We start from the raw sequence: 16,255 nt of genomic DNA on the forward strand, positions 1-16,255 counted from the left end.
TTGCGACGGGGCTAACAACCAAACAATGACGGGAATAACCGTCGTAAATGTCTTTTACGACGGGTTTATAACGGGTTTACGACGGGATTTTCTATTAACGACGGCCCCCTTTTATGACGGGTTCGCGACAGGAAATCCCGTCGTTAATCAACAATTATTGGCCTTTCGCGACGGGATTTCCCGTCGTTAATAGTACAATTTCTTGTAGTGTATATATGTTCATCTAATGGTTTCGTTTCATAAAAATATTTTGACTTTTCATACATTTAAATCCATTTCACAAAGTTCTTTGTTCCTTTTTTATTTATTTTATTTATATGCTAATTTTTGAATTTCATACTATTTTTGCCTGTTTATTACACGGTACCCCATTCGACCGCTCAAATCATCCTTCTCTCTAACGGGAGCGGCAAGGCGGGTATTTGATATGCGTTGCAAACACATATCAGTCAATAAAACGATAAAACAAGGAAAAAAATGAAGTATCATTATATTAAAAAAAGTACCATATTTTAAAAAAAAATAAAAAAGTACCATCTAATTTGCTTTGTCTGTTTTCTACTTTATCATTTTTCTATGATATGTATTTACAAGCACATATCAGATATGTAAAGATACTTCCTCTCTCTCTAACCCACATTCCTTCTCGATCTTATTCATACATTCGAAAAGAGGCACCTTTAAGATCTCTTATGAAACAAGGTAGTGATCAAATTGAATTGCCTATAAATATCTTCAAAGTAAATGTGAAAATATCTTAAAAGTATATGTGGAATAGATTGAACCGATCAAATCACCAAAACTATGAAGAAATAAACATCTCAATAATTTTCTATCGTGCTAAATGGTTAATACGTTAGAGTGATTTTCGACAATAATGCTAAAAGATGTCAAAATTTTCAAATACGCTCCTCTTTCAATTAATTTTAATCTATTGTCCATGTTATTACCGATATTTTTTTTAACGAGTCATGCTTAAATCGCCAATTCAATTAGCGATATAGTACAATACATCACCAATTCAATTGCGATGTTATAAAAATAAATCGCGAAGCCAAATGGTGAATTGTTACTTTTTACTAGTAATCAACTGCAACTGGCCATGTAAGGAAAACTCGCCAATTGATTTGAAGATGTTGTCCGATAAAATTGCCAATTCAAATGGAGATGATGTCCGGAGATATCGATTTTATCTTCTATTTTTCTTTATACCATGTTTATGTGGAAGGTAGATTGAGAATTAAATAAAAATGTAGCATTTTTTGAAAATTTTGACTTCCTTAAACATTATTGTCGAAAATCGCTCTAATATGTTACTCATTAAACACTCGACTCACATTCTCTCTTATTCGTACATTCAAAAAATACTCACTTAACGGTCTCTTATGAAATAGGTAAACATCACATTGCCTTAAAGTATCTTAAAAGTATATGTGTAAATAGATTGAAACAAATCACCAAAACTATGAAATGAATAACTATTCCGATGATTTTATATCTCGTTGAGCAGTTAATATGTTAATCATCTAACCTCACTTGACCCACATACTCTCTTTTTCATACATAGAAAAAATGTTCACTTTACGGTCTTTTATAAAATAGGTAAATATCACATTGCCTAAAATATCTTTAAAGTGTGTGTGTAATAGATTGAACCAAATCACCAACAACGCGCGGATGGTGCAGGGGCCTGCACGTAGATCTACGTGCACCTGCACCAAAACGCAAAAACATTAAAAGAAAACGAAAAAGAAAATAACAAACTAAACAGAAAGAACATAATAAAGTAAACGAAAAGAACATTAACTAAAACCTGAAAAGAACACTAATGCTAAAAAACTAAAGAAAATATACAAAAATGAAAATAACATATTCTCTCTCCTGATAAACTATAAAAAGAACAATTATTTTTCAAAAAGAACATCGTGTGAAAAATACAACAGAAAAACAAAAAAAAAATATTATCGATAATGTTATTAAATATTAAAAAACATAAATAAGTTAAAAAGAACACAAAATAATTAAAAAAAGAACAACAACTTTTTTACAAAACAGAAGAAAAAAGAACAAAACACATGGAAAAGAACAACATTTTCTTTTTCCTTATCAAACAAAAGAACAGAATGAAAGGGACGAAAAGAACAACAAATCTATGTTCTTTTATTAGTTGTATTTGTTCTTTTCAAACCACTTAGTGTTCTAATTAAAAAGACGAAAACGACGATATTTTGATGCACTTAAAACTAGATCTATATTTTTATTTAAATGTATTTTTGTTCTTATCCCACGCATCAGAACTATGTTCTTTTATTAAGTGTTATTTGTTCTATTCAAACGATTTTATGTTCTAATTAAAAAGACGAAACGAAGATTTTTTGATGCACTTAAAACTAAATCTATATTTTTTAAAAAGTATTTTTTGTTCTTTTACCACAAATCGGACTATGTTCTTTTTTAAGTGTTATTTGTTCTTTTCAAACCATTATATGTTCTTTTTTAACAATCTATGTACGTTGATATAAAAGAACAAACTATGTTGATTTAAAAGAACAAACTATGTTGATGACACAGTAAAAGTAAAGTTGTGAAAAGAACATAACAACTTGAAAAAGAACATTAGAGGAAAGAACAAGGAAACGTACCTTAATCACTTGATCAACATGTACCAGGAACATCAATATCTTTTAATAAATCTTAAAAAACTGATCTCAATCCTCGGAAAATATCACGCTCTCCAGAGATTCTCTTGCTTCGAAAACTAACCAAATTGAACTAGTGTTTTTTCTTAATTCACTCATTTTCAACAAACAAGAAACATTCAGAAGGAATTTTAGAGAGAGAATAAGGAGAAAATGTTTTTTTTACTCTATCACTCACCATCTAACTCTTTCTCTTTCAAAAAATCTCTCTTATGTTGAGAGAATATAAATCATCTTCTCTTTCTCTCTCTAAAATGTATTTATAAAATGACTAATGGTTATGACTCATAAGTACAATTATTATATATATAGTTGCTGAAAAATAGAAAATGAACAAATAGGAAGTAGAATCAAATAATTGAAGAACAAAGAAGGAGAAAGGAAAAATTGTTAAAGAGTGCATAATGAGAACTGTGCACGTGTTTTTATTTTGTTATTTTAACAGAGTATTATAAAAAGAACAAATGAAAAGACTAAAAGAACAAATATAGAGACTAAAAGGAACAAGTCAAGTACTTTGTCCCACAATAACATATGATTCGGAATCATCATTTTCATCATTCTGTTATGAATTATCAAGCACATTATTCTTAATATCTGAAAAAAATAATAGGTTAACATGTATAAAAACAAGAAAAAGAACGCAATCAAAGAAACAAAGGATAAATAAAAAGTAACAAGAAAAATAACACAATAAAATAAAAAGAACAAGTTATGAAACGCAAATAAAATTGAAAATAATAAAAAAGAAGAACACAGTAAAATAAAAGAACAAATTATGAAACGCAAATGGTCTATTTTTCTACTATAATGAAACTGTTCTTTTAATACGAGCATAATGAAACTGTTCTTTTAATACGAACATATGTTCCTTTAATAGGTAAAAATGTTCTTTTCTGGGAAAAAAAATCGTAATTACGTAATCAAAATCTTCAAAATCAACGATTTCAACAAAATCAGCGTGTTATTACATAATTTGATTCATTAAAATCATCAAATTCATCAAAACACGATTATTACACAATCAAAATCATCAACATAGTCAAAATCACCAAAAACACAATTATTACAAAATCAAAATCATCAAAACATACCATTTATTATTACAAAATTGAAAATTTACCTCCCAAAATCAGATTACCAGCTGCAGAATTCAGGTTTGAAGAAGAAAAATCAATTTAATTTGATGTTGAAGCAGAAAAATCAACGAATTTTTGGGGATTTTCATTACTTTCTCTCTCTAAAACCCATTTAAGAAAACCTAGTTCACAATTTCTCTCTCCTCTTCATAGTTTGAATTCAAAATATAAAACCCAGAAGAATATATATCGCAAAAATAACAACGAATCAAATAAAAACGCGATAAACATAGCTGAAAAGAACAGAGCCTTTAATGTTCTTTTGTTTAGGGGAATTGTTCTTTTGTTCAAGGGCATTGTTCTTTTTTCTGGGAATTTAATAAAAACGTTCGTTTTATGTTTAATGTTGGTCGTTTTGATCCCGGTGCACCTAGAGCTACGTGCACACGCCTGTACCATCCAATTTGCGAATCACCAAAACTATGTTAAAAAAACTATTCGATGATTTTATACCGTGTTTAGCAGTTAATACGGTAATCATGTAACTTCACTCGACCCACATACTCTCTCTTTTTCATATATCCGAAAATTTTTCACTTCACGTACTCTTATAAAATAAGGTAAACATTAAATTTCCTATAAGTATCTTCAAAGTAAATGTGAAAATATCTTGAAAGTGTATGTGGAATAGATTGAACCAAATCACCAAACTATGAAAAAAATAACTATTTGATAATTCTATACCGTGTTAAACAGTTAATATGTTAGTCATTTAACCTCACCCGATTATTATTTCCCCCACCCCTCACCTCTTTCTCATTTCCTTTTCATTAAAAAGATAAAAGAGAAAAATGGCTGGTGGCCCAAGTGATACTAATGATATAGAAAACGAGGTCTTGTTCCCCTATGCCCCAACTTTCCAAGCAAATAAAGCACCCAATTGAGCTACTTTCTAGATGTCCATATCATATCAAAGATATATAAATGGACCATATTATTACCTAATTTAAACATATAATAACAACTAAGGTCACGACATAATGTATTACATCAATTAATCGACGACCCACATTTTAAGATTTTTATTACAAAATAATATTTCGATTTTATTCTAACTTTTCCATATGGTTATTAGAATATTACTATTAGATTATTTGCTATATATATGGTGTTGTAAAGCAACCATTTCTTCCTCACTACAACAACAACTTATTACACAATAATAAGTTGTTTAACAATTATCAATCGCTACAATTAGTTTTTCTTGATTCGATAATATTAATGGATCCTAATATGTCCATTTCAACACTTTCTGAGGCACATCCTGAGACTATGGACTTTCTTTCTAACTCTTGGTGCAACTTTGCGGTTCAATCCTTACAACCCGAGTTTTCGGATGGTGGATCATCCATGCTTGTTCGAGATAACACCATGAACTCATTTGATTTGGTAAGTAACCTCAATAATCATATATAGTAATATGCTTCTATTCTATACTTCTTCTTTTTTAATAAAATTCTATACTCCCTTTGTTTTTTAATATTCGCAACACTTGTCTCTTTCGGCTGTATAAGTACGTTGCATCTATACAGACCGCTTAGTCTCATTCATTTTTGACGTAATAGAGATAACATGAAATTTAGTTTCTTAAACTTTTTTCTTTTGGTATTGTAGAAGATGGAAAATGGTAGTCCAAAGATGGATGAAGATTATATGAAGTCGGCTCCTCCATGGAAATCAAATGATCTTAAGGTAATGATCTTTGTTCTTTAGTTGTTACAATATATATATTGCTCCTATATTATCAAATAATTGTTGTTAAGCATACAATTAATAATTTTTGATTTTATATGCAAATATTTCGTACTTGGTTTGGTTCTTATGTGAGATTTAAGGTGGGGGACAAAGTTTAACTACCATGTCCCGAATCTCATCTCCCCCACCCTTTCAACTAATTTATGGTTATTTACATTTTTTTTTTTGTTTTATGCTCATAAGTTTCTAAACACATGTAATAGTCTGACTTTTACGCTTGTTAATACACTGTATTGACCATTTATATCTCATTAGCTTGTACTCTATAGTAATGTAGTATATTTGGGTTTTGTATCATAGAATAAAATTAGGGCCGAAGTTTAATATATTTATAGTTAAAAGTCCGAGTATTTGAAGTATTAAGAAACGAAGGAGAGGAAGAATTAGTCTTAAACTATTGATTTGAAAATAGCACTTTGTGAATGAGCCACAATGACTATATAAATTACAAATGGGGATGGGAGATTCAAACTGAAACTTATCATACATATAAGCACTCGATCTTAACCACTAAATCAAAACCTTATCGATAACTCATACGTAGTACATAAAAAGTAACCATACTTTAAAATTGTTTAATTTAATTATGTTCCATTTCCCACTTCTTTCTCCCCTCTTTAGTCTTTAGGACATAATCACTAATTAAACAAAATGGAGTAATCATTTTCGTTTTGAAAAACAAAGATACGTTAAAGGGGGCCGAAAGTGAAAAATGTCTATATTTTTGTTGCGTTACAATTAATTCAGCACAAAGTTAAGTCAAACAATTTAGGCCCGTGTAATAGTTTTAAATATGTGACATAGTATTGAGATAAAACTATTTGAACTTCTGTGTATTTTTCCTTCAAAAAAAAAACTCAATAAATAAGGCCCTATTTTTTTGTACCGATATATTGTTGAAGAATAGCTTCTACTAATGTGACGGTAGGAAATACTACTTGTTGGTTTTGTGTGTGAATGAGCTACAATGACAATATAAATTACAAAGAACAGAAAAAAAATCTTGTACGTAATTGGTAATTCACAAATGTTTGCTTCACAATTTATTATTTAGGAATTTGTCATGAAAGTCATACAAGTGTCCAATATGATTAAAAAAAAAATACTCGTAAAAAATAAAAATAAAAATAAAAATGGGAAGGTATGAGATGTACTTATATTTCATGTTTGATCAATTTTAAAAGGCTAACTACAACTATATTTAGTAATTACTAATTATGATTTAGCTTCAAAAGTTGCATAAAAAGACTAGTCTTTGCTGTATTATGTACCTAATTAAGTTAAATAATCCAGCACTTTTGATTTGTTTTTAAACTATTTAGTTATATTTCTCACCTTTTTTTTATTTTATTTTGATGTTTCTTTACATTTCAGTCTTGGATATGGATGCAACAAGCAATGCACCCCGAATTAAACTACAGTGGCGGCTTTAGGAAGAAATGGGTATTACTTCTTTTTTAAATTCACGGTACATATAGGATATGCATACAGTAAATTGCGTAAGGTACAATCAGAACTATTTGTTTTTGTTGATTTCCGCGCTCATCTGGAGCTTTAAATGAGCAAATAAAATAGTAATTCCGCTTGTAATTTGCCCAAGGTACAACGGGTTTTACATAGAAAATCGACATGTTATCCAAGAAAATTTCTAATGAAAATATTAGTAATTGCTTATGACAAGCATATACAAGTAAATAAAACAAACTTACCAATTCTTTTTGTTAAATTTCTGCATCGAACGGGTAGCACATCTATGGTGCACCTGGATGTACAGAGCACCCTCTCACATTTTTTCCTTATGTGTGTATCATGTGAGGAAAAAATGCGAGAGAGATTACCAATGAGCATAAAAATACCCTTTTGGTGTACGGTGTACCCGGGTGCTCGTGCCAATTTAACATTGGCAATTTTTTATTATTTATTTAAATCTGATTTATGTTCTTGTAAACAGTTTGAATGGAAGATGCCATTTGGAAATGCATCAATAAAGAAATGGGTAAAGGAGATGAAGGAAAAAAGGAAAGAAGGAAAGAGGCTTCAAAGAGCAGAAGTGCATGCAGCCTTATCAATAGCTGGGCTTGCAACTGCACTCGCGGCTATAGCCGAGGAGTCCTCTAAAGGACAGCTTGAGTATGAGTCTTGTCCAGCCAGGAGAGCGGCTTTGGCTTCAGCCGCAGCTGTTGTGGCTTCACAATGTGCACAAGTAGCTGAATCAATTGGAGCCAAAAAGGATCAGCTTAGCTCTATCATCGGCTCAGCCATGAATGGAACCACCACTAATGATATTTTCACCCTCACTGCTGCCGCTACTACATGTACGTACTGCATTTATATTATCAACTTTTTATAATTTTTACCATTGATCATTACCTCTATATATATATATATATATATATATATATATTAATGATTGAAATATTGCATTGACAAACGTGATAAAATAAATATGTTAACTGAAAAAGAAAAAAAAAAAAAAAACGGAGGAAGTACTTCCTCCTGTTTCTTTTTTTTACGTGCACCATCTGTATGTAGATCTTATTTCCTTCAGATGGTTAGACTAATGAAATTATGTGATTGTTGTTAATTGTTATTTATGATAGCATTAAGAGGAGCAGCAACACTGAAAGCAAGATCAGGATACAAAAGTAGATTGAATGGTGAACCAGTTCTGCCAATTGATGTGGATAATTGCAAGCTTGATGATGATCTTGATTTTGTCAAATCCAGAACTACTTTGTCCAAGGGCGCTGAGCTCACTATCGAGACTGCTAATGGTAACAATTTTCGCCTTTCATATTTTTAAAAAATAAAATAATTTCTACGTATTATTAATTAGAACATTTTCATTAGTACTCCATAGCATAGCATAGCGTTTTATACTACGTTATACGTATTAGTTTATATCGACCTGAATATACTAATGGACCACTACAAGTTGTGAATAGTATAATCACACAAAAAAGACCTGCTTTTTACCTCTCTCAAACCCTATACATACAGTCAAGCTTATCAGGGGCAGAGATAGGGGGCGGGAGGGTGGATAGGGGCTCCATCCCCTACAAGATAAATAAAATTCAATAAATATAATGCAGGTCTTGAGTTTGGCGTAGTTGGTAACGCTGAAACGTGATAATTCTTCACAAACTAAAGGACACATGTTTGATTACCTCTCTTTTTACAAATTTTCTGTATTTTGTTCTGTTAAATCTCCAAAACTCAATCAACCCTCAATGGAAAGTTCCTAGTTCCACCATTACAGGTTTATTAGCTAGAAGCTACTCCGTGTAAAGAATCTCTAAGATTAACCGATGACTTCTCTTAACAAAACTCCAATCCAACATAAAAAAAAAAAAAACAAAGCTTTCCATAGTATGTATTTTGTCATGGAATCGAAAAGTCTAAAAGGGGCCAAATTTTGTGCATTCTGACACTTGATCAGCATGAATAACTATAAATAGAACCAATTTGTTTTTAAGCAATTTGGCCAATTTTCTCTTTGAAAACGATCGAACGACGCCAAATCAAACAAAATCAGGCTATAATAACAATGAAATCTACCGACAACGTTAATATTATTTTTCCGAGGGTACCGACAACGTTAATTAACTCCAGTAATATAGTATGGTAGTTTCAAAAATAATGCTCCCTCATATCCTTGTACTTTTCGAACGTCCTATCCTCCATTCTATTTAGGGTCATACGTAGTATGATTCTATAATTGTAATCCAAGAAAATTGTGATCTTATTTCATCCACGTCACTCCACCTGATTTTCTGCTCATCAACTCCACCCAACCAAAACTTAAGCAGTAGCTGTGGGGGACCGAGGCAATACTGGCTAGCCGACTATCTACCCTGTGTTTCCCTATTACAACATACTCCCTCTGTTACTGAATATTTGCAACAGTTTGACTTTTGCACTAGTCATACATTAACTTTGACCAAATTTTCTTACTAATATATGAAATTCAAATGTTATTACGTACTCCCTCTATCCCTTAATACTCGCACCGTATTGACTGGACACGTTTGCCAATGCACAACTTTGACCATCAATCTCTTTAACTAGATATTATAAAAACTTATACAATATTAATATTTTGAAAATATATATTATGATGAAGCCAACAATATATATATACTAACATTTGTTTTCATATACTAGAAATAAAATAGGGTGAAAGTGAATTATGTGAATAGTACAAAAAGTCAAAACGGTTCGAGTATTAAGGGACAGAGGGAGTAATACTTTAAAATTATCTCATCTCAGTATTAGTTCACAAGTGCTAAAATTCTCAACTGAGCTTCTCTAACCTTCTTTTGTATGGGATGAATTATAGGAAAGTGCATGGTGAGGATTGTCTCTGTACATCTAAACAACGAGGCAAAGGTTAGATACCAAACTCGTTATTACCCGAAACTCAAATTGGAAAAAAAATAACAGCAGAATATTACAGGAAAATTACAAGGAATGAAACTGAATTAATGAATTATTTGCTGTGACAGGTTATTATGAGGATAATGAAGCGCAATTTTCTGAACGTGGTCACAAACAAGAAGGATTGTAAGTCACTACTAATTCAGATCTACACTGCATAATTAAGAAACTTTCATCTCTTAATTAAAACACCAACAAAAATTAACAAACTGAGGTTTAAAAATTTCAGGTGTAGTTCTTGATCTGCATGCTGAGCTTTACAAGGATGAAGGAGGAGAAGAATTCGATACATGTTATCAAGTTGTTTTAACAACGACAAGGGGGCCAATCAAGATAGACATGGCTGATGATTACCAACGATACAAGATGTGGGCGACAACCATCAGTCGAATGTTGAAGATGCCTTCAACACTTGCAAAATATCAACTTCAGTTCTGCAAGTACTGAGCATGACCAGAACTGAAGGTTCTTCATATTACTCAAATTCGTTTTAATAATGTATTCCAGTCTGTAGTCTGTGATATGTTTCTGTATAATTTTTATGTATTCCAGTCTGTAGTCTGTAATATGCTTCTGTATAATTTTTATGTACTTTTATCTGTAGTTTTGTATTTTGCTTCTGTTAATTATCACATATCCTATATAGGAGGGTTCTACCAGGAACAATTTCCCTTGTATTATTTTCACTACATCCTCTATTATATACAGTATATCAAGACTATCAGTCATGTTAGTCGAACTCTGTAACTATTATCTAGCACATTTACATGTCTAACAGTCAAAAGTGTCGAACTAGGCCAGTATATAGAAAGTTCACATTTTTGCAGTATACCAACATAGTACATAAACAACGGGGTAAAAAACAAAACTCCCAATGTCCCAGACTCCCAGAGCTAAGCCAACTGAATACATACTACTCCGTACCATTTTCAGATGTTTTAGCAAAGTTCACAGTCTACGGGCCCCGCACTCACCAATCACCATTCATTATCATTACCCCATTGCATCAAAGAGGCTCCCGCAACAAGCGGGGTAAGGGGGGTCGGATGTACACAACCTTACCCCTGCAATTGCAGAGAGGTTGTTTCCAATACACTCACCAATCACCACCCTCCTAAATATGAATTCTCTAAAGCAATGTTAACATAGACATGGGATGAAGGGAGTACAGTCAGTAAATAATAATATCATCAAAACAATTAACCAGGTTACTTAGCAATTAATCACCATTACTTCAAACTACACCAGTTACATCAATGTGATAAAAGAAATTTATTAATGACAAAGAAAATTGGCAAACCATTCATGATACATGTTCTTAATACCACCAAAACTCACAAATGCCCCTTTCCTTCTCTCTCCTCTCCTTCTCCTTCCATTCCCACAAACTCAATCTCACTCACTTATATCACTAAAACTCACTCACTTAATCTCAGGATACAAGTCATATAACTATGGATCCAACGCGGCACCGCACCACACCACCACTATTGCGCCAGCCATGACGTTCCACCGCGCCAACCTAGCTATCGTTCCATCGTACGCACCCTGTTGTTGCTTAAACAAAGCTTCATTTTCTTTTGTTTAATTTTCCATACCACCTTTTCAAATCACATGGGTAGGGGTGTGCAAAAATTGGTCCGGACCGAAAAATGGACCGGATCGGACCGACCCAGACCGGACCGAAGGCAATCGGTTCGGTCTTCGGGTCGATAAATTTCAATTTTCGGTCTTGGGGTTGGTCCGGTCCGATTTTGGACCGGACCAATTTTTCCTTATAAAAATATAATAGAACCTGTTCAAAAAAATCTACTCCCTCCGTCCCGGAATACTTGACCTGTTTTCCTTATCGGGCCGTCCCTTAATACTTAACCTGTTTCTAAAAATGGAAATATTCTAACAATATTATATTATTTCTCACTCAACCCCTATTAACCCACCTACCCCCTACTCTATACAAAAAATAATTAAAAATTCAACCCCTACTCTACCCCAACCCCACCTCTTTACACATTTCCCACTAACTACATTAAAATAATACCCCACTATCAACTACTACCTATTAAACTAAATAAGTCAATTCAGATCCCTTAAACTCTGTGCCGGTCAAACCGGGTCGAGTATTCCGGGACGGAGGGAGTATTCTCTCCTTTAATATGTTTTAAATATTACTATATGGTGATATATTTTATTTTAGCTTTCCAAAAAAGCCTTAAAACAATTAGTTTTTTAAATTTACTTTTTCTTTTTTACCATAACTTTTATAAAAAATAATAAATATACAGAAATAGGTTTTTTGGACCGGTCCAAACCGCTCCGGTCCGGATTTTGGACAGATTTTTCCGGTCAGGTCAGGATTCGGTCCAAGCATAATCGGTCCGGTTTTCGGGTGTTGAATTATCAAATTTCGGTCTTCGGTCTGGTCCGGGTTTGGACAGATAACCACCCATAAACATGGGTTATATCTTATCAGTTGGAGGATATTCACCAATTATAGTATTGGTTCTTCTTTTTTAAGCAGAACTAGCTCTTACGCCCGTTCGTTCAAAGAATGAACAATTATATGGTGGTTGTTTAGCCGTGTTTTAAAGTTTTAATTTTTATTGACACTTGTGATTTTAGTGGGAATATATGATTTAAATAGATTAAAAAAATAAATAAATTAAATGGTGAATTAATATTGAGGGTTAAAGAGAGAGATAGAGTGAAAGAGGTTGAATGAATATATATATATTATATGGTGAATTGATGTTGAGTGAGGAAGATAAAGTGCAAGAGGCATTAGAACCGTAAAATATACCTAACAACAAAAGGAGGCGTTGAAAGTGTAATATAGAAAACAACAAAAGGAAAAATGAAAAATTAAAACCAAATTGACATATGAAATGAGCGATGACACGTGTCATCTAATCATACATAGTTTCACTTTTTATAGGCTAGGCATATATTCGAGAAAAAATTAATGTGAAGATGAAAGATTTGACTTAATTGTCTTTGTAATTTGCCAGAGTAAAATAAGGCAGGAGTTTTGATGTCTAACATTCCTAATAAACAATTTTTTTAAAATTTGGCCACAAAATTTGCCAGAATTGAAATGAATTTAAGAAACTCCAGGTACCCTATGACCCGACCGAGGAATTTGGGTACCCGGTTTTTGCAGGTCGGGTCATGGGCTCTTTTTCCATTACCCCGCGGTACCCGGACTGTGTAATGAACACCCCTAACCACCATGCATGTTGCCATTGCCATATTCGCTGTCTATTTTAATGGAGTTTACGGTTTACCAAAATTATCATCATTAGATTGACTACTCCATCAACATGGTCAGAAAATAGGAGGGTGACTCCCCTCCTTCCCCACACACAACACAATAAAAATTTCTTCCAAAATTCCAAAACTTTGCTCTCCCCTACATTTATTTTCAAGTTCCGTCCCTGGCCATCGATTTCATGCTAAATGTACAAAACACAATGCTTCACACAATACATAATCGTTTTAAGCCTTGTATTTGCCAACTGCTATTGGCGTTTCTTATTGTTACCGGTATATGTTGTGTCATAATCATCATCTATTATTTGATAAATACTGCTATATGCAAATTAGTGTGTGGCTCAAAAAACTAACGAAAGTCTCAAAATTATTCTATACGTAACATATTTTATTATTTTTGAAATTTACTTCAAATTAAACAAATAAGTATACTATTTTTTTTTTCAGAACCAACTTAAGTTGGTGGAGTTGGTGGGGAACTCACCTTGTAACTTGGAGGTCACGGGGTTGAGCATTCGAGCCCCATCAACTACGAAAAAATATATATACTCTCAAACTCGAGTTTGAGATTTTGAGTTCGAATCGAGCTCAAGTTCAAGCTCACAAGTTCAGAACAGTATTTTCAATCCAAAGGTCCACAAGAAACTATGTCGATAATAGAATTATTTTCACTTCAATAACAAGCTGAAGATATATCAGCAATCAACTTGGGTGGGCTATCTACCTTTATGGGTTTATGCCTTTATCACATCCGTACCTTCTCGGCTTCTCCTAAAAAGAGAATAGTTTTAAAAAAAATATCAGAGCATATGGTTTAGCCAAAACCACCTCATATGTTCTTTCATGGATACAGTCCATTGTCAGTGATGGACGAATACACCAAATTTCTTTAATGTCCTACTAGTAGTATACCTCAAGCAACTTTTTCCAATAGGTATCAATTTGGTGCCAAATGCACAAATACAATGTGTCACACTCTGAATTGTACAGAAGAATGATTGCCAAACACCCTACGGTAAGATTCACAAAGTACCCAAATTGTACTAAGAAAATGTCCACAACAATTCATCAATATACTCCATAGCCAATATATACAACATTTCATTGTCATTACAAAACCAACTTGACAACCAAGGACAACCAAGGACTGTAGAAGAAATCTTCCTAACACTTTCCACAACAAATTCATCAATATCACTTCCTATCTTCATGTCAGACTTTGGGTACATTTTATTCACAGGGCTCCTCAAACCCATCTTAGACAAAAGTTTATAACCTGGGTTCTGCAAGTGAACTTTCTGGCATCTTATTCATCCAAAATAATGTTCTTAGCCATAGAGGTAAAACTCAAAGTATCAATTAGACAACTTATACTTGTCCCGGGCTTGAACTTAACACCAAAAGGTTAACCATTTTGTCCGAATCCCGTGTTTCCTTGAACCCTTTAATCTCAACTTTCCCTTCTCCTGAAAATTCCCTCATATCTTCATCAACCTGGAAAACCTGTTCCTATTCCATTGGTTGCCACTAGAAGAACATCTTCCATACCTCTTTTTCTCATTGAGAGAAGAGCTAGAAACCGTCAACAAAGAAGAGTTCTTTATTAGTTCCAAATGCAAGGTACTCTAAAAGTCAAAACAAGCCTCACTGAAACCTAGCTTAGCTTTAAGGAAACTTAATCCCTTACAAAGAAGGCTTGCACATTTTCCCAACCAAAATCCAACACCTTGGGATTAAGCTTCTTAACCAAATTATATTTTGCAACTTAATTAAGAACACAACCTATGAAATTGAGATTGAGAAAAGGGTGGTTTAAACTTTAACCTAAAGTTATCAGTTTGAAGTCCTTTGAACTCTTTCGTGAAATTCAAAACTAATTACCTGAATTTAACTTGAAATTATCTTAATTTACCCAAACAATTTTATCAAAAATAAGTTGAAATAAATCAAACAGGACCTAGGTATCAAAATGTTACTATAATATCAGGTAATTTTTTCAGAGAGCTACAAACAAACCATGGGGTTGAAGAGCGCAATTTAGAAGGTGGACCATGGTGCACATAGAGCATGGTGCACCTTAAGAACATTAGTATATAATTAAAAGAACATCTGGTTACGTAAAAAGAACATGGACATATATTTTTTTATATTTTTAATAAATTGTGATTTTTTATAACAAAAAAGTAAAACATTATATTGCATGTTCTTTTGTCGTAGTATCATGTACTTTTGTTTATGCACATGTATTCTTTTGGTGCACATGGTGCACCATGCTCTATGTGCACCATGGTCCATAGTCCACGGATTGGTTGAAGAGGCCCTACCCCAGGAATAAGACGCGAAATTACTTAAGGGGTGGGCATGGAAAATAGGATCATGAAGAATAATTTAAGTGGTTAAGCATAATTGGATGGAGGGAAAAAACTAAAGCAGTGAAAGATAGAGTTTCTCTTAGACAAGTTGCTTTGACCAGAAACCTATGCAGTGAGACGTCGTCGTTTCTAAAAGGTGCCTTCAGAAAGACTTCGCAGATCGCATTACAGCTTTGAAATTCCACATCAATGCAAAACTGATTTTCTCTGTTAAAACCACACTTGTTATGATTCCTTCAAGTTAAATCGGGAAATGCAGAGGATAGGAGGATCAAAGTATTCAAGGCAATTTTAAATTTCGTAAATTCCAATAGAGCACAATCTTTGTTTTCAGTGGAAGATTTGGGTTTGGAAGCTTTGTCATTATGATACTGAAACTACAGATTGAGGAGAAATGACCTTGTTGCAACCTACAGGAAGTCCCTGCATCATCTTTGTCTCTCTTCTGATATTTCTAAAAATTCTGGGCTTCTGAGCTCCCTGTGAGGTAAACGGCAATGTGGAAATTTCAAGTTGGATAAAAAAATTATTATTTATTATAATTGGGAATATAGCTTTAGAGATATTTGGTTTGTCATAAGGT

The 16,255-nt window shown here is 32.9% G+C and overlaps 1 protein-coding gene across 1 annotated transcript; it reads left to right on the forward strand.

The window, feature by feature from the left end:
• Window positions 1-4,979: 4,979 nt before the first annotated feature.
• Window positions 4,980-10,797, forward strand: LOC110804119 (VAN3-binding protein). Its single transcript, XM_022009687.2, has 8 exons — window positions 4,980-5,227; window positions 5,453-5,530; window positions 6,968-7,036; window positions 7,545-7,908; window positions 8,194-8,367; window positions 9,933-9,982; window positions 10,099-10,156; window positions 10,260-10,797. The coding sequence occupies exons 1-8, from the start codon at window positions 5,060-5,062 to the stop codon at window positions 10,475-10,477; spliced, it is 1,179 nt and encodes a 392-aa protein (XP_021865379.2). The 5' UTR covers window positions 4,980-5,059; the 3' UTR covers window positions 10,478-10,797.
• The last annotated feature ends 5,458 nt before the right edge of the window (window positions 10,798-16,255 follow it).

Source organism: Spinacia oleracea, chromosome 2, assembly GCF_020520425.1.
Source record: "Spinacia oleracea cultivar Varoflay chromosome 2, BTI_SOV_V1, whole genome shotgun sequence".
Lineage (NCBI taxonomy): Eukaryota > Viridiplantae > Streptophyta > Magnoliopsida > Caryophyllales > Amaranthaceae > Spinacia > Spinacia oleracea.

Excerpts from the sequence above, each read along its gene's own strand:
- LOC110804119 (XM_022009687.2), top strand. The coding sequence starts at position 5,060 with ATGGATCCTAATATGTCCATTTCAACACTTTCTGAGGCACATCCTGAG. Across the intron at positions 5,531-6,967 it reads GGAAATCAAATGATCTTAAG|TCTTGGATATGGATGCAACA; the intron begins GTAATGATCTTT and ends TTTACATTTCAG. Across the intron at positions 7,909-8,193 it reads CACTGCTGCCGCTACTACAT|CATTAAGAGGAGCAGCAACA; the intron begins GTACGTACTGCA and ends TATTTATGATAG.